The sequence below is a fragment of the Helobdella robusta genome, assembly GCF_000326865.2.
Source record: "Helobdella robusta unplaced genomic scaffold HELROscaffold_97, whole genome shotgun sequence".
NCBI classification, from domain to species: domain Eukaryota; kingdom Metazoa; phylum Annelida; class Clitellata; order Rhynchobdellida; family Glossiphoniidae; genus Helobdella; species Helobdella robusta.
Genome location: NW_008705551.1, coordinates 188,879 through 209,094, shown reverse-complemented (window position 1 = coordinate 209,094; position 20,216 = coordinate 188,879). Strand labels below are relative to the sequence as shown.

General features: G+C 34.2%; 3 protein-coding genes across 3 annotated transcripts in view; 2 read left to right on the top strand and 1 right to left on the bottom strand.

The window, feature by feature from the left end:
• Positions 1-969: 969 nt before the first annotated feature.
• HELRODRAFT_194755 (hypothetical protein) lies at positions 970-10,335 on the top strand (the record flags this gene model as incomplete). The annotated part of the gene is made up of 24 exons (XM_009033742.1): positions 970-1,129; positions 1,474-1,541; positions 2,496-2,678; positions 2,771-2,864; positions 3,197-3,411; positions 3,670-3,899; positions 4,027-4,244; positions 4,325-4,468; positions 4,680-4,778; positions 4,959-5,016; positions 5,110-5,228; positions 5,436-5,607; positions 6,006-6,104; positions 6,486-6,605; positions 6,892-7,085; positions 7,288-7,456; positions 7,747-7,847; positions 8,069-8,188; positions 8,421-8,510; positions 8,618-8,709; positions 8,970-9,074; positions 9,410-9,561; positions 9,823-9,956; positions 10,037-10,335. 24 exons carry the CDS (start codon positions 970-972, stop codon positions 10,126-10,128), a joined length of 3,228 nt encoding a protein of 1,075 aa, XP_009031990.1. The 3' UTR covers positions 10,129-10,335.
• A 2,533-nt stretch (positions 10,336-12,868) lies between these two features.
• On the top strand, positions 12,869-19,813 carry HELRODRAFT_91231 (hypothetical protein; the record flags this gene model as incomplete). The annotated part of the gene is made up of 22 exons (XM_009033741.1): positions 12,869-13,041; positions 13,149-13,266; positions 13,484-13,546; positions 13,749-13,868; positions 14,052-14,126; positions 14,405-14,506; positions 14,884-15,026; positions 15,394-15,532; positions 15,630-15,727; positions 16,038-16,097; positions 16,258-16,335; positions 16,769-16,902; positions 16,993-17,046; positions 17,198-17,389; positions 17,510-17,709; positions 17,797-17,892; positions 17,970-18,035; positions 18,253-18,369; positions 18,584-18,694; positions 19,033-19,187; positions 19,412-19,448; positions 19,694-19,813. The coding sequence occupies 22 exons, from the start codon at positions 12,869-12,871 to the stop codon at positions 19,811-19,813; spliced, it is 2,451 nt and encodes an 816-aa protein (XP_009031989.1).
• Positions 19,699-20,216, bottom strand: part of HELRODRAFT_187670 (hypothetical protein) — a gene marked incomplete at its 5' end in the record, with an annotated part of 7,000 nt that continues 6,482 nt past the window's right edge. The window contains one exon of the mRNA XM_009033740.1: positions 19,699-20,114. The remainder of the gene's footprint in view (positions 20,115-20,216) is intronic.

Here is a 20,216-nt window from a genome sequence, read left to right as displayed (position 1 = left end):
GTACAAATTGATAGAATTTAACAGCATGTGATAACACCTGTCAATAAATTATTCAAAGTTTTGTATGTTTTCACGCCTACCGTGATAAACACACATTCACACACAGAATCATATACATACAAACACATATATACATACACAAAACAACACATTCATACAAACGTACACTCAAATACAACTAAAAAACACAACACATATATAACATAATATTGACATACTGATATACAAATATGTTTGTATATTCGCATATATACTGTGAAGTATGTAAAATGTTGTGATCATGGATATATATAAATAGTTAAGACGTAAGTTAAATCCATGGTTGTGATGTATAGATTGTACTGTACTCTGTGTTATAAAGTACTGGTTCTATTGTTACAAACAACAGAGAAACTGCTGAGATTAGCTGATGTCAATAACATCAAGATAATTATTATTTCATACGTTCAGTTGTCACTAATGACGTCATTGAGTAACCTTCAACGTTTTACAACATCCAAATCAAAGGAATAATGATTATGGCATATTTGTATCCATGATTTAAACCTGTTTTTTTCAATTGTATCTCATAATAAAAAGCTAAAGATGTGCAAATGCATCATCTAATGAAATAGAAAGATACAAATAATATATACATTTTGTAAAACATATATAAATTAAAAATAATATATATATATTGTGTATACATTTATATATAAATAATTTACATTTTATTCTATATGTATGTATATAAATTTATATGTTGTTTATGTAGCATATATATACCAACCTTAATTCAAAAAGCGTTTAAAAGTGACCCATGGATCATCTTCTATTCGGTTGTCTAGTCAGTGAGGGAGGCGGGATGAAATGAAGATGAAATAAATACAGAAATAAATTAAATAAAAATATTTAAATGAAAATTACTGAAAAATAACATCAAAAATAATAATTTTGCATCAAATTATTCAAAAATTACTTCGCTGAAAAATGGAAAAGAAATCATCCGTCAGGTTTTCTGTGCACAAAGCTGAGGAACCGGCCTCTACAGATGCAGCTTCAACTGCCACAACGGCGGCCACTTCTAATAATTTTGTTAAAAAACAGACGAGTTTTTCAACAAAAGTTCAAGATGAACATCAACCTAAAGGTGTTTTTTATTTAGTGTAGCATATTTATTTAGAAGTTGTTGTATTGTAATTATTTTAATATTAATTAATCAATTATAAAATTTTTTAAAAATGTACAACAAAATGTCAATGTTGTATTTTTTTGCATTGTGTTGTAGGAATGTATGTGTTTGTATGTTTGCTAGTATCTTGTAAATGTATGTGTTTGTATTGTAAGAGATGTTGTGTGCCTGAATATATGTGCATATGTTGTGCTGTGTGTTGATTAGTTATAAATTTTATTTTTATAAAATTATAAATATATGTATATATATTTCTATCTATATGACAATGTTGAAAATTTCATATTTCAAATTTTATTAAGCTCCAATCAGAATGTACCAAATCAGTGAATCAGAAACTCCTGAGCACAATCAAAGAGCTCTCTATGAGGTTGTCTGTTCATTCATTCATTCATTCATTCATTCATTCATTCATTCATTCATTCATTCATTTATTCATTCATTCGTTCATTCATTCATTCATTCATTCATTCATTTATTCATTCATTCGTTCAATCATTCAATCACTCATTCATTCAACTTTTGTGCAATCACTCATTCATTAATAATTTATGAATATATTCATTCAAGTACTAGTCTAGTTCTAATCTTTTCAACTTTCCTTTTTCATATTTATCTTTTAATTACTTGCTAATTCATTCAATTAGTGTTTGTTCATGTGTTATGCAACTTGATATAAATATTTGATTTGTTATTTATTTATGTAATAAATGCATACATGTATATACGCAAATTTACACATACATACACAAATATGCACTCATATATACACAATTACATACATACACACATATACACACAGACATGGACAAATATACACGCATATTCACAAATACACACACATATACAATAGTATTTATTAAACTCAATGGGAATATTTTGTTGAAAGACATTTAGCTACTTTATAAGCTGTGTGTGTGCGTGCGTGCGTGTGTGTGCGTGCGTGTGCAAATTGAACTTAATGTTAAATATCATAATTGACATCTTTGATAATAATAACAATAATAATAATATCTAAAATTATTATTATTTTATTATTATTATTATTCTTATAATAACAAGCCTGGCTTTTATATTTATCTTCCTTTTTATCTCAACTAACTTCACTTATCTCATCCATTCACTGCACTGAAATTCACTGGCACTGATGATGATGATGGTGAGGTGACGATGATGATGATGACGATGACAAACGACGACGACGATGATGATGATGATGATGATGGTAGTTATGATGATGACGTGACGATAACGACAAACAACAACTAAGATCCTCCTAAATGTTAATAGTCCCGGCCCACCTAACCTAACCAACATCTTCTAGGATGACACCGGAAAGAACGCCTTCGTGACGGAAGTCATTCAAAATTTGGTACACAGAGACGTGGAGGAAGATGGCGGCGATGACGCTGGTGCCGGCGACGACGATATCGAGGCTGCTAAAGCTTTAAAAAAACCAGCAAAGTGTTTCAAATTTGGAAAAAAAGCTGCCCTCAAGAAGAAAAATGTTTGTCGTTGATTTTATTTCTCATTCAATCTGTTACTACTCACTCATTCTCTCATTTATTTACTCATTCGATTACTCATTCACTAATTTAGGCAAAAAAGTTAGGAACAGTTTTGGGCGTATTCTTCCCATGTGTGCAGAACATCTTTGGCGTCATCCTCTTCATAAGATTGGTCTGGGTGGCTGGTACGGCAGGCTGGCTGCAATGTTTCTTCATTGTCCTCATGTGCTGTTGTTGTGTCCGTTCCTCCTCCCTTTTTTTTTTTTGAAAATTTGATTTGTGAAGAATTCGTCGTCAAGATGAAATTGTTTATTTGATAACATAAGGCATTGGACACATAGGATCAACGTACGCATTCACATTGTTACACTCATACTCATATGCAAATATACAAGCGAAACAATCTTAAGAATGAAACAAACAAGCATACAAAACAAACAAGCATACAAAACAAACAAGCATACAAAACAAACCTACATACAAAACAAACAAGCATACAAAACAAACATACAAACAGACAAACAAAACAAACGAAAAAAATTCCAGACATTAACAACTTCCATATCGATGAGCGCCATAGCGACGAATGGCGAAGTTTCGGGAGGAGGGGTCTACTTCATGATATCGCGGGCCCTGGGTCCTGAATTTGGGGGTGCCGTGGGTATCCTTTTTTACCTGGGCACTACGGTGGCCTCCTCCATGTACACCGTCGGGGCTGTCGAAATCTTACTGGTGGGCCCTGAATTAATTATTAGGATGATAGTGAAATTTAATACAATTATAATATTTTGTTGCTGTTTTCAGTTTGGTGTTACGATAGTTTTTTTTATAATGTAACCAACGATAATTACAAACTAAATAACGAAGTCACCCTATACAGACTTACAAACAAACGAACGAACCAACAAATGCACAAACAAATGAACAAACTTCAATTCACATTAAAACACCTACAAACAAACAACGACAAACATCTCCACAAACGAACAGCAATACATGGCGCCAAATATGGCCATCTTCGGGCCAGTAACCGACCCGAGCAGCGCCTACAACAGCTATCGCGTGTACGGCTCGGCGCTTCTGTTCATCAAATTTTTGTGCGTGTTTGTCGGCGTGAAATTCGTCAGTAAGCTGTCGCCTGTGGTTCTCTTCTGCGTTCTCTTCTCCATCCTCTGCGTCTACATCGGAATATTTGTGGCGAACCCCGAAAGGGGCCCTCAGTGAGTTTGGTAGTCTAATTGTTGGATGGCTGGTGTACGTGTTTGTACGCGCGCGCGTGTGTGTGTGTATGCAAACACATACACGCATGCATACCTCCCTTGCTCACGCCTGCACAAAAACTCACAGGGTCTGTTTCGTCGGTGACAGACTGCTAGCACTGAAGAAGATAAAAAATGTGACGACCGAGGAGGTTCGTTGCGACAAATCACGTGACGGCTTCATCTACGCCATGTACTGTGATTCGCCAGAATACGAAGACAACGATGATTGGTGCAAATATCTCAACCAATCAACAGTCGAGATGAGGCCGGGAATTCCCGGATTAGCAAGCGGCGTTTTTCTTCGTTAGTTTCGCTTTCAATTTGGTTTTATTTTTCATATTTTAGCAATCAAACCAGCCCTGTAAATAATCATCCGCGTTCAGGTAACATATGGAGCCATTTTTCTGAGGAGGAGGGCACGAGGATAGGTTCAAAGGTCAAAGGTGATCGCAACAGGGGTGACATCGTTACTGACATCGCCACTTCATTCGTTGTTCTCATTGGAATATTCTTTCCGTCTGTCACTGGTTGGCTGGCTGGCTGACTATTGATTGATTGAATGGATGGATGGTTGAACGAATGGATGGATAGTTGATTGATTGATCGATCGATCGTTTGATTGATTGATTGATTGATTGATTGATTGATTGGTTGATTGATTGGTTGATTGATTGATTGATTGATTGATTGATTGATTGATTGATTGATTGATTGATTGATTGATTGATTGATTGACAGGTATCATGGCGGGTTCGAACAGGTCAGGTGACCTGGCAGACGCTCAGAAATCCATCCCCGTTGGTACAATATCTGCTGTGCTGGCCACATCATTCGTCTGTTAGTCGTACTGACGATCATCAATCAATCAATGATCGAGTGTAACAACTTAGAAATTCATTCACTCGGTCACAGTTATTCATTCATTCATTCATTCATTTACTTATTCATTCATTCATTTACTCATTCATTCATTCATTAAATTCTTTCTTTCATTCATTTATACCCTCACTCACTCAGATATTTCCTGCATGCTCTTGTTTACAGCAACCATTGAAGGACAGTTTCTGAGAGATAAGTATGTTATATGGGGCGTCAGTATCATCATCATCATCATCATCATTAACAATATCGCCATCATCAACATCTGCAACATCGTCATCATCATCAGATTTGGAGAAAGTATGGGTGGTGGTCTGATTGTTGCCCACCTGTCTTGGCCGAACCCCTGGGTCATCATGGTGGGGTCCTTCCTCTCTACGTGTGGGGCCGGACTTCAGAGTTTAGTTGGTCAGTTGATTGATTGATTGATTAGTTGACTGATTATTTAATTAATTAGTTGATTGATTGATTAGTTGATTGATTGATAAATTAGTTGATTGATTGATAAATTAGTTGATTGATTGATTGATGACACTCTACATACACCCACCATTTACTTCTCCAACTTTCCACCATAGTTTCAATCAACTTCCCCCCCCACATCCGCCATAAAAGGTGCCCCCCGACTCTTACAGGCCATAGCGTCAGACGGCATTCTACCCTTCCTGAACCCTTTTGCAGTTCTGAACAACGGGGAGCCAAAAAGGGCCCTTCTGCTGACAGGCTTCATTGCTGAGTGTGGGGTGCTTCTAGCTAATGTCGACTATATAGCACCTATCATTACTATGTTGGTTGTCGTTGTAGTAGTAGTAGCAGTAGTTGTAGTAGCTGAAATCGTAGTATTAGTAGTATTAGTAGTAGTGGTAGTAGTTGTTGTAATAGTAGCAGTAGTAGTTGTAGTAGCAGAAGTTGTTGTAGTAGTAGTGGTGGTTGTAGTTGCAGTTGTAGTAGTAGCAGTAGTAGTTGTAGTGGGAGTAGTAGTTTTTTGTTGTAATAGCAGTAATAGTGGTAGTACTTGTTGTAGTATTTTATAACTCAGTAATATTTTCAATGTCACTATTATTATTATTATCATCATCATCATCGTTATTATTATTATTATTTTATTAATATTATATATCATTATTATTAATATTATTATATATTATTATTATTATTATTATTATTATTATTATTATTATTTAGGTTTTTCCTGATGTGTTACTGCTTCACGAACATGGCTTGCGCTCTGCAAACCATCTTAAAAATTCCCAGCTGGCGACCAAGATTTAAATACTACCATTGGTCAGTCGACGGATGAATGAATGAATGAATGAATGAATGAATGAATGAATGAATGAATGAACGAGCAAATGAATGGATTGATGGATGGATGAATGAATGAATGAATTAATGAATGAATGAAGCTATGAATGAACGACTGATTGAATGATTGATTGATTAACGAAATTAGCCATAAAATTTTTATAGTAAGGCTATCATTATAAGCATCAATTAAATCAAATAAAAATTATGCAATACTACGTTAAAAATGTTATGATTTTCAACGCAATTCATTCATTTGTTCATTCACTCTTCTATTCATTCATTCATTCATTCATTCATCCCTCCATTCATTCATTCATCCCTCCATTCATTCATTCATCCCTTCATTCATTCATTAAGGTCATTATCATTATTTGGTGTCCTGCTATGTTTGACTTTGATGTTCATGTCAAGTTGGTACTTTGCACTGGTGGCCATAGCTCTGGCTGCTTTCTTATACAAATACATCGAATACAAGGGGTTGGTTTGTGTGTTTTGGGCTTTGTACATCTGTGTGTTTGTTTGTTTGTATATGTGTGTTTGTGTTTGTTTGTATGCGTTTGCTTGTTTGTTTGTCAGGATGTTTGTAATGAAAGTGCCCAAGTACACATTCACATGCTCTTAAAGGCACACACGCACAAAAATGTATGCATGTATACGAACGCCAGCCACACACAATCTCAAAAACACACCGAAGCATCACACACAGCACATTCTTAAAATTGCAAATTTCATTCCAAATTTTTTGCCTTGCCTCTCAAAAAAGGGCGGAGAAAGAATGGGGCGACGGATTGACGGGCCTTTCAATGTCCGCGGCCCGATTTGCTCTACTGCGACTCGAGGATAACGACCCCCACGTGAAAAACTGGCGGCCCCAACTCTTGGTACTTTGTACTGTCGATGAAAAGTATCAGCCCAAGTATCCTAATCTAATCGAATTTGCGGCTCAGCTGAAAGCTGGTTGGTTGGTTGGTTGGTTGACTGGTTGGTTTGATTGAATCAGATGAATGTTAAATAACACATAATTCAACTTTTACGTTCTTTTACCTATTCATTCATTCATTCATTCATTCATTCATTCGTTCATTCATTCATCCATTCGTTCATTCATTCATTCATTCGTTCGTTCATTCATTCATTCATCCATCTCTTCTTCCGACAGGGAAAGGTCTGACGATGTTGGTTACAGTTGTGGAAGGTTCTTGCGGCGTGGACTGCTCCAAGGCAGCTGAAGTTAAAAACTCCCTCAAAAATTTCATGAAGGTCTCAAAGATAAAAGGATTTGTCGATGTTATACTGGCCGAAGATGTTCCTAAATGTCTTACTTATGTGTTAGTGTATTTGTGTTTGTTTGTGTGTGTGTGTTTGTGTGTCTGTATGTGGGCTAGTGTTTGTTTGTTTGTGTGTGTCTGTATATGGATGTTTGCCTGTGTCTGTTGATGTGTATGTATGTATACATACTAAGCGCGCGTGCATGCATACCATATACACACATTTAACATAACACACACACACACGTATACACACACACACTCGTGCGCACACAAACATTCACACAAACGTTCACTCAAACATTCACGCAAACATTCACACAAACATTTACGCAAACGTTCGCATGCAGCGTGCAAGGAGCTGGGCTAGGTACACTGAGACACAATACCGTCCTCATGAACTTTCCTTCGAAATGGCGGGAAAATATCACAGCTAATAGGAAATTTATTGGTCTCTTTTTCTGTCTATCTGTCTGTCCGTTTGTTTGCCTAAGTGTGAACGTTTTTGTTTGTTTGTCTTCGATCACTGTCATCATCTTCATCACATTCATTGTGACGAACATCGCAAAATCTTTGTCATTACCATCTAAATCTGCATCACCAATTACGTCACCATCATCTACATCATCATCATCTACGTCACCACCATCTACATCATCGCCCTCACCACAGATCTCATCCGTCTGATCAACAACAAAAATTTGGCCCTCCTCGTAACGAGAAACATCGAACAGTTTCCAAATAGCAGCACGCCGAAGTTTAAAGGGACCATCGACGTTTGGTGGGTGGTCCGTATCCTTGGTGGTGCTGATGATGATGATAATGATGGTGATAATGGTGATGACAGTGATGACGATGATGATGACGATGATGAATGGTGGTGAGGATGAAAATGATGATGATAATTTTCTGCCTGTTGTTTTCCTTATCGAGTGAATTTGTTAACAACAACAACAACCGCTTTGTCGAAAATGACGACGATGATGACGACAACGGTGATGATGATGACGATGATGACGACTAGATGATGGAGGCCTTCTGATGCTACTGCCCTTCTTACTGATGCAGCATAAAGTCTGGAAAAATTGCAAAATGAGAATTTTCACTGTGGCTGGTTTGTTGTTCTTAAACATTTTTAAACGCACACACGCACGCACACACATACACGTAAATACACACACGTACATATACACACACACACATACATACAAACATGTGTAGAAATGCAAGATAATAGCGTACAAATCAAGAAAGACGTTGAAACCTTTCTATACAAGCTAAGAATGAATGCCGAGGTTCAGGTCATTGAGCTTGTGAGTTTTATTCATTCATTTAATGATTGATTGAATGAATGAATTGTATAGATAGATGGATAGATGGATGCTTGAATGAATGAAAATGAATGAATGGATGGATTTATTGAATAATGACTGACAGATCGATTAACATTTGCATATTGGCTGGCCGACTGACTAATCGTTAAATCGATCGATCGATTGATCGATTTATTCATTCACTCACTCATTCATTCATTCATTCCTTCATTCAATCTCTCACTCGCCCACACACGCAGCACTCACAAGACATCAGTGCATACGCATACGAGCGTACGTTAATCATGGAGCAGAGGTCAGAGATGCTCAAGCAGATCAAATCAGATGCCAGTGCACATATTGACGTTATTATTGTTGTTGTTTTTGTTGTAGTAGTTATTATTATTATTGTTGTTGTTGTTGTTGTTGTCGTCGTTGTTGTTTTTAATTATTAACAATAATATTACTATTAGTTAATATTGTACTTATTAATACTTATATATTTTATAGTGTTATATTAATTGAAATTTTGTATAGTTGGATGGAGGAATGAATGAACGAATGAACCGGTGAATGAATGAATTAATAATTGAATGAATGAATGGATGAATGAAGGAATGAATGGTGAAGAGATGAATAAATAATTCAAAGTAAATTATTCTCGCATACGAAAGTAACACATCACTAATCCGTTTTAAAGCCCCAGCAGATAATTGATCTAAACCGGAAACAGGACTTTTTAAAAGTGCCGGAAATAACCGCCAGTAAAGAAACAGCGATGGACGGTACTCAGTATACTTACAGTTCATCTAGCGCTCACTTATTAAAGGACATGCTCATCAACCAGAAGCCGTTAGTTTACTAGTTAATTTGTTTGCTATTTCATTTTTATATTTTATTAACAGTGATAATAATAGTAGATAGTAGTAATAGTAAGAGAAGTGGTGAAAGTGAAAGCAGTTGCTGCTAGTAGCTGCAGCAGCAGCAGCTATTAGCAGTTGCAGTAGCAGTGGTAATAGCAGCAGCTGCAGTGGTAGCAGCAGCAGCTGCAGTGGTAGTAGCAGTAAGTAGTACGGATTCAAAATTATCATGAATCACCATCGACGCCCCTAGAAAGTCAAAGAACGTTCGAAAGATGCACTCGGCCGTTCGTCTAAATGAGAATATCAAGGAGAAATCATCAATGGCCAAGCTCATCATCCTCAACCTCCCCCCGCCTCCTAAGCACCAATCAGGAGAGGAGAATTGTTGGTGATTGTTTTATTATTATTATTGTTGTTGTTGTTGTTATTATTAATTACTAATTATTTATTTTTATTATTCCTAGACATGGATTATATTGAAGTATTGACCGACGGCCTCAATCAGCTGGTCATGATCAGGGGAAGTGGCAAAGAAGTGATCACCATCTACTCCTAAGACTACTACTATTATTATTAATAATCATTATTATTATTTATTATTATTATTCATTATTAGTATTATTATGGATTGATCTATTATTATTATTATTAAAGTTATTATCGTTCATTATTGATATGATGAAGAGGTGCAGGCCGATGATAAGATGGATGATGACGACGACGTTCGTGATGATAATTCTAGGGTATTTTTTATCAATATTATTCTATTATTAATGCTATTATTATTATTAATACTATTATTATCGTCATTTTATATAATTATATATATATATATATCTATCTATATTATATATATATGTAGAGAGAGAGAGAGAGAGAGAGAGAGAGAGAGAGAGAGAGAGAGAGAGAGAGAGAACACATGACCAAAATAATGACACAAATATATGACATATCATTTTCATTTTATTTTTTATTTCATTCCTTTTAAATTCAAAATTTTGAAGTTGAAATTTTGAAGTTGGTTGTATATGTTTGTTTGTTTGTATGTGTGTAAGTGTGGTGTGTGTGTGCTCCTGTATATTTGCATGTGAAATTAGGAATTTTAGATTTTAGTAGTGTTTAGGTTATCGCTTTTTTGTTGCCTTTTAATTTTTAAACGTTTATATACATATATATTAACTAAAAGGATGAAAGTGTTTTTGTTTTACGATGTTGAAAGAAAGATTGTAAAACTAAATATTCACTTTGAATAAACAATGAACCAATAAATAGGCACAGTATAAAAATATATATAGGGAGAGGAGAGAGAGAGAGATATAGGGAAAAAAGAGAGAAAGAGAGAGAGGGAGGGAAAAAAGTGAGAGAACAAAAGGAAGAAAAACAATCAATCAATTTAACTAGAAGGATAAAATTTGCATTTACCTTTTATATATTTTTTAAATGTTATTCACTTACTGACATTTATAGACATATATGTTTATTTTATATATTGGTATATATATATATATATATATATACATATATGTATTTATTATATATATAAACGCGGAACATGCTGTGATTTCCATCAATAATTGCATTTCTGACAGTCTTAATCCAATATGTATATAAATAATATATATATATATAATACATGATGTCTTTGTTTTCGCATTTACCTTTATTTACTCAGATATCTTCTCACCTTGCCCTCACTCATTCATTCTTTCACTCACTCATTCATTCTTTCAATCATTTCCACCCGCCCCCCCACCTTCCGCATGATGTGACCAAAACACTTTAACTGCCCCCGTAGGATTATTATTATCTTGTTTTGTTAATATTTTTATTGTTTATATGGTCATTAAATATATATACATACACATATGAATATATATATATATCACCATATATATATATATATATATATATATATATATATATATATATATCTCATCACTATTATAATGTCATACATATACCATATATTTCTTCAGGATATCTAAGTGATGACGATATATATGATATATATATATCATATATATATATATACATACCCATATGAATATATATATAACTCTATATATATATATATATATATATATATATATATATATATATATATATGCATATAATTTAGAGTGCCTATGTTTTTATATTTTAAAAACAGAAAAAGCTTCCTTGCTCACTTGCCCAGCTTTTAAACTTTAAATTTAATTTTTATTATTTATATTTCTAGTAAATTGTGTTTTCTATGTAAGTTTTAGTTTTAAATATACTTTTAAACATGCTGTTATCTAACAAAAGTGATTTAGTGCATTTGCAGTTGTGTTACATAAATAGATGTATTTATATCATGGTATATGCGTTGAGTCTGACTTGGTCTGACTCTATGTGTCTTATACTTAATCTTTTTAAGTTTGAATTAATTTGTTTTAATAAATCTAAACACTCTATTACTATTCCTCCTATTATCTTACCTGATTCTAAAACTCTTGATGTCTCTCATAAGTTTCGTAGTCTAGGTTTTATCTTTGATTCTACTACGTCTCTCTCTTCTCAGATTAATAGTGTTGCTAGAAGCTCTTACTTTCATCTACGTAGAATAAAAAAACTTTTGCCTTTTCTTGATGATCCTACTCTTCTTGTTACTTCGTTAGTCTTATCTAGGATTGATTATTGTAACTCGCTCTACTATGGTCTTCCTGACTCTATACTCTATCCTTTAAGTAAAGCTTTTAACTCTGCTGCTCGTCTAGTTGCTCGTGCCCCTTTCTTTTCTCATATATCTCCATATCTTGTTCTCTTGCACTGGCTACCTATAAAATATAGAATAATTTTTAAAATTTGCACGTTCATGTATAAGTCTCAATCTAAATTATTTCCTAAGTATTTATCAGATATATTAATTGAACCTAAACGCCCCGGTTTACGATAGTCTTCTTCTCGCTTTTTCTTAACTCGTGTTAAACACTCTTTTGCCAAATCTGCTTTTGCTTTTTCTGGTCCTTTTCTCTGGAACTCTCTACCTACTTCTCTGACTACTTCTCCATCACTTGCAAAGTTCAGAGCGGATCTCAAGACCCATCTGTTTTCAAAATTCATTGAGGAGCGCTGTTGAACATTGCGGAAATAGCGCTTTATAAGCTAATTGATTGAGTTGATGTTACATTACGTTACAATGTACGGGGACATCACTGACAAAATTGAAACTAGACTAAATGTTAATTTCCATGATAAAACACATTCTCATTTGTTTTTCTTTTCAAATTTCCGAAATTAAGGTTCGGCGAATTAAGTAAACATTTTCTGCCAAAATGTCGACCGGTTTTGATGATTTGTTGAATCAGACGCACAAACTTAGGGCGGAAATGGAGATTGGGGAGGATTTTCCGAGAATCGAAAGAAATTTAGTTCAAATCCGTGATGCCGCCTTTAAAATGGCCACGAAGACCCCGTCATTTAACGCAGAAAAAACTGACATCAAAGCGTGAGAACTTCTTTAGTTTGTGCTAATTAACATTTTTTAAATTGTCAAAAAGTATGTGCTACCCATCCCTAAATAATTAAAAAATTCTGATTTATTTCATTTATTAGGGCCTTGTTACTGAGTTCCCGTGGTTATGATGTCAGCAAATCTACTCAAAAGTTGGAAAGTCTGAACAGGACAAAAACTTTTGAACCTCTGGAACCGATAAAAGATGTCGACATACAGGTTATTTTCAGTTTTTTATAATTTTTTCTGTTACAGTTTTGTAGAATTAATTAAAGGATTATTTATAATTCTTAATTAAAAATTAAAAAGAATCTATTCCATCTATTACTTTACTGTCTGCCCATGTCTCCATATTACATTTTTACTATTTAAATTCATTTTTAATTACATGGCATAGAAAAAAAAATTGAATTTATCTTATGTATTTTCACCATAGGCTTTTTTAAAAAATGAATACGAGAATGCAGTTCTAACAGCAGTCGAACATACAAAGAAAAAAGTATTCATTTTCTATTTTCATACTGCTACTACCTAAATCTATGCACACATGCATGCTTACGTATCTATATACATGAATGCATGCATGTTTAGATATACACATACAATGCATGCACATACAATACATGCATGCATACTTACATACATACACACTTGCATACATACAACAGTACACACACACACATACTTACTTTGACACTCAGACATTTGAGGAGGCCACTGAAGCGCATTGGGAGATGCACGAGAGAGAGTGGGAGAAGGAGAAAAGAAAAATTATGAACTCTCTGGTAGATTTGGCAGATGAAAATCTAGATTTTTCCACCGTTCAAAATGTTACTATTCTTATTATCTTCCAATTTCTATAAATAATTATTAACATTTATTATATTATTTATAGTTATTAACATTTATTATATTATTTATAATTATTAACATTTATTATATTATTTATAATTATTAACGTTTATTACGTTATTTATAATAATTTTTAATTATCTTTTACGCAGGTTTCAGAGCAGTCATTTAGTAGGACAATGCCCATGGATGTTAGTTGCAGAAAAGTGGAGGAGCAGATGGGTGATGTCAACCTGTTTGGAAATCTTGTTAGTCATAATTAACTCGTAAATTATTATTACTATTGTTAATTATAGTTATAATAAAATGGCGTAATGATTAAGTTGCTCGTTGTATTGTAGGGTCGGAGTTTCTCTCATACATACAATGTGTGCATGATACATGATGGGATTATGCGCTTCTACTTTTTTGTTCCTTTATTTATAAAAATCAATTTTATTTTCAATTATAATGAACATTAGATTGATAATTATTAATAATTTCATCATTAACTGCTTAATTTTAGAACGTTATCTATTTCGTGCAGATACAGCAGTACAACGAGTCTTCCATGAAAGCCGATGCGAGGAATGTTTTACTGGATGCCATTAAAAAACTCGATGATCAGGTTTCAATAGTGATGGTTTTAATGATGATGATTGTGATGATGATTGTGATGATGATAGTGATGATGATAGTGATGATGATAATGATAATGATTGTGGTGGTGATGTTGATGATGGTGGTGATGATGATTATGGTGAAAAAATGAACAATTTGAAATTAATGACTGGCAATAAATGAAAAATTTTTACTAACTTTCTGCACCCGTAATTCAATAAATAAATAAACAATGTAGAAAAAGTATATGCAGTCTGGAAATAAATTTGATTGGGTGAAGAAATGAGTGAATGAATAATGAATGAATGGATGAATGAATGGTTATTTAATTGATTGATTGGTTGATTGATTGATTGGTTGATCGATCGATTGATTGATTGACAGAACCTGCAAGAAACATGGTGGATGGTGGATAGCCTGTCAAGCATTACGGGCACATCAACCAATAAATTCTCTTCCTCTCACAGATCCTCACCATCTTACCAGTCGTCTCTCATTCGCCAGTCTCTCTCTCACCTTGAAAAAACGTGCAAAATCTATTGAAATTCACTTAATTTGTACCCAATTTATAAGACTTTTTACTACAAAACAATACACAACTCTTACCATACCGTATCGTTAAATCATCTTGTACCCAATTCTGCTTACCATCTATACATAATACTTCTAATTATGACGGGGTACATACCAAATTATATTTTACACCCGAGTTTATATCATTCCACACACTAATTACACCATATTTATAGTTATATAATACCACACAACACACAGCAATACCTGCTTATACTTCCTAGTTATATTAATTTACGCAAAATTTTACAAAAATTTATACCTAATTCTTTTTCCAAATTAAGCAAATTTGTTTCTCCAAATTATATTATTGACGTACAGTAACGTCAAACAGATGGAACGTTTGGTGTCGATGAACTTGCAATATGCTCAGAGGGGAGGAATACCTGGCACCTACAACCTCATCAAGAGTTTGTTCAACATTAAGTTCGGTGCCGGTGGACGTGGTGCTAGCTATGAGGTTGGCTGGTTGGCTGACTGGCTGGTTGGTTGGTTGGTTGGTCGTTGGTTTGCTGGCTGTGTTTAGTCTTAATCTACAATTCATTTGATCCTCTTAGAATGATTTGATTGATGGCTATCCTGCCTGGGCCTTTGTGTATCACTGTTTGAGATCTGGCGATAAGGCAGCTATCAATCAAGTTATCAATAAATCAAGGTTTGATCTTTTTTTTGAGTATTTGATTTATGTTTTGATTGGCTTGTCGGTTGGTTGGTTGAGTGTCGATTGGCTGGTTGGTTGATTGGCTGGGGGATAGATTGGATGATTGATTATATAAAAGTGACCTGTTGATCTGCAGTTTTGTTTTTATGTCTGTTAGCTTGTATAGATATATATATATATATATATCTGTTTGTATCTATTTGTTGGTTCATTTTTATGCACGTTTGTTTGTATCCGTTCGTTCATTTACGTATGTTTGTTTATTCGTTTGTTTGTTTTCATTTTTACATCTCACTTAACACAGAAACGTCATTGGCGATTTTGCAAACTACCTCACAGAGTACACCTCATCAGATGATAGAAGGTTAAGTAGCTACACTATCTGCCTCATTCATTGCCCTTCAGTTCCATCACCAATTCATTCGTCAAGTTTTTTTTTCAATTTTGTAAAATGAATATTCGTTCAATTGTCAGGATCTAAATGAGAAAAAATATCATTAATTTTTTTTGTAACCATTCTATAGATTGTCGGCTGGCTCTGAAAGAGAAGTGAGATTGCAGTATAGGAGAACCATTTCCTCATCTAAGGACCCATATAAGAGGTAGGTATGGAAATAGGTTTTCACCTCGCTTGTAACAAATTCTCACCTAATTCATACTAAACTTCAACGAACATTACTAAATAAATACTCATTGTATTTCTCCAGAGTTATATATACTTATAGCTTTGTCCTGGTTATGACATTAAACTGACCCTCACTGCCTTGTGAGTGATGTTGGATCATAAAAGGCTAGGCCCACCGCTTATAACTGGTTGCGTAAGGAAGGGCGTCCTGCTTAAAAATTAGCCAAATAAATTACTTATGATGGAATGGCGTCGAGGGGTATTTCGGTTTCACCATAGGTAGCCAAACGGGTTACACGGGTTTCCGATCTCGGGGAAAATGTCGTCTAAACGTGTGTTTGTTATATATACTTATAGCTGAAAAATAGTTGAATACACACCAAACAAACAAACAATAAATACACCACCAGAATTGTGTACTGTGTAGTAGGCAGATGCGACTGTAATGACGATCACGCCGATGTAGCGACGACAACGGATGATTACCTGTGGCTGAAACTTTCACAAGTTGTCGTCGCTCTCGACAGTAACGACTTCTCAAACAGTTTCAATAGTTCTGGTGTACTTAATAGTAGTATCAGTGCACTTAACAGCAGTGCAGGTGCACTTAACGCCAGTCTTGGTAATGATGGAGCCGTTGATACTTTATCACTGGGCCAGCTACAGATCATGTTGTTTGAGACTTATGGTTCGGTTTTGAATTTCTGAAATATCATCATTTTTTATGAAATATCATTTTTTTAAATTTTTTAAAAGTGAACATTAACAGATTGACGATTTATGTTACGAATATTTTTCGAAACTGGTAATCCCCGCCATGTTCACCTTCCTAAAATTAGGAGAAAACCACTTCAACGCCAGTCAGGACCCGTTACTCTACTTCCGTATTCTCATGCTAGTTGGTCTCTTCGAGGCAGCCATTGAGTTTCTATCGAGATTCGACGTCTACCGGGATGTGTCCGTTCACATTGCCATCGTCATGAATGCCTGCAACCTCCTGCTGTTGCCTGCTAATGTCAATTCCCATCTCTGTTAGTTCATTTGACTGGTTGGTTGGTTATTTTGATTGGTTTGTTTGTTTATTTATTTATTGATTGATATAAAATAATGAAAACGATTAATCAATCAAATCATTGAATCTTCCGACTCAGTAACGAGAGACCAATCAGACGGCCACCCAATCAGACGACTGAATTTCGCGCGACTAATCATGCTGTACGCTTCAAAATTTGAACGCTCCAACCCAATCAAAGCCGTCCATTATTATTACCTCCTGAACGATCTGACCAATCAGGAAGGAGATAATTTGTTCGACTCGTGCATCAGTGAAGTTGTCATCAACACCAGAGAGGTATGTAATTGGGTCAAGTTAAGTATTATGTCATTATATTTATATTTCTATTATTATTATTATAATAGTTATAATGTTTAATTGCAGTATGATCTTCTGCTGGGCCAGTTGCAGTTGGATGGTTCAAGGAAGCCGGGGCTACTTGATCAGTTGAATGTCAATGTCAACAAAATTATCGAAAAGGTTATCATCATTATTATTATTATTATTATTACTATTGTTATTATTATTATTACTATTATTATTGTTCGTTTATTAAGGTTGCTAAAGAGCTTGAGAGTACTGGTCAGTTGAATGATGCGGTCATCTTGTATGATCTTTGCAAGGTTTGTTTGATTGATTGGTTGGTTGAATGATTGATTGATTAGTTGTTTGATGATTGATCAGTTGATTGATAGATAGATAAATTGATCGATTGATTGATTAAGGATTGATTGATTAAGGATTGATTAATTTATTGATTGATTAATTTATTGATTGATTAATTTATTGATTGATTAATGTATTGATTGATTAATTGATTGATTCGTTTCCTCTTCACAGAACCAGACAAAAGTGATCGACCTGTTGAACAAATTACTGTCTCAAATTATATCATCTCCTACTAGACGGTCAAGTGACAACATCAAAAAAATTGCCATCTCTGTAGCTGAGAGGTTGGTTTTTTTTGATTGATTGATTTATTGATTGATTGGCTGATTGATCAATAAAACATACTCAACCTAATTAAATTCATTCTTCGATAATAATCAAGTAATCACAAACCATTACTATATCTATTATCCTTATCGTAATTAAAATAATAATTTTAATTAATTATAATTAATAATTTTATCCATAATAATTAATAATTTTTTTGCCAAGGTACTCACAGCAGGGCTCCGGTACGGCATCCATTCCTAACGTAGCAACGTTCCACTTGCTTCTTGACCTCATGACGTTTTTCAGTTACTACTACGAAAATTGCATTGAAGATGCTTACAATGTCTGCAAATATTATCTATTTTTGTTTTGTCTGTCAATCAGTTGATCAATTGTTTTTTTTTTCTTAATCAATCAATCAATCCAGTTAGTCAGCCAATCAATCAATCATATCTCCAATTAATATCGTTTGGTAACGCCAACATGCAATCAACTCTTCATCACGCGTTAATCCACATGCATAAATAAGTTTTTGCTTATTTGTCAATCAATCAATCAATCAATCAGTCAGTCAACAAAATCAATCAGTCATGATATCAATCAATCAATCAATTGATTGATCTTATGATTGAATTGATTGAATAAAAAATATAAAAACACATGAACGAATTAAATCAACAGGTGATAAAGGAGTTGAAGATAATATCCCTGACCGAAGACTCATTAGAGGATAGACTGAAGAACGTGGGGACCTTGTCAGATGAGGTTAGGAGGTGTCTTCCTAATGTACTGCTGGCCACTGCCACCATAATTACCCAGCTGTTCAATCGAGTCATGTTAGTATAATTTGATATCTATAAAAGTCCTCTGAGGGTTCTACGACTAGATTCTTACATTCTTTTCACTTTCATTTACGAATGGCTCGTTGTTTGAGATTACCTACCGTCTTGTGATAATTCATATTTATTATTAAAATTCGATAATATTGTTATAATTTCATAATTATAATTTCATAATTATAATTTAAACATAGGTCGGGCGCAGATTTGAATAAACTCAGCGGTCCCATCGTTAACGACCCTGCCACCAGTAACAATGTAACGTATAATAGTTTTTTATAATTGTTTATTCATACATTAATTCTCCAATTTGATTATGTTAAATTCCTATTGGTTTTATTGGCATATAAATTATGTTAATGCATACTAATTATAATCGGCCAAGTAAGTAACTAACTGACTATAACGCAGCAATCAGTTGACTCAATTCAATTAATCGATCAATCAACTCTCTAATCTTATCAACCAATCAATTAACTTTTTTCAACCAACCAATCAAACAGCTTCTGAGGAGGTACAGATACGAGATGCATTGTCTGGTGTCCTTTTGTGGCTCCATGCCCTACAGAATGCCCGCCGACGTCACTGCCAGACTGGTTCAGTTCGAAGCGTCAATCAAATGATGATGACGTCATCTCCATCAGTACTATCATCATCATCGTCGTCGACTCTGTTAACATCATTACTATTATTTCAATCAAAGACTCCGAGTATCATCGTTGCTACCAATTTCGTCCATCAACCATTAATATAACAATATCACCACCTTTTTATAATGGAGATGCTACTTTACAAATAATTTTTTAAATATAATAGATTTTATGTGTTGATATCGCAACGAAAAACACAAATTTTTTATTCACTAACTGGTACTTGTTCATTTTCCAGTGTTTTAAATGATACAGCCATGGATACACACACACACACACACACACACACATATATATATATATATATATATGTGTGTTTGTACAATATTCTATAAATTCTACCGAATGTTTGGCGTTAATATGTTGTAGATCGTTT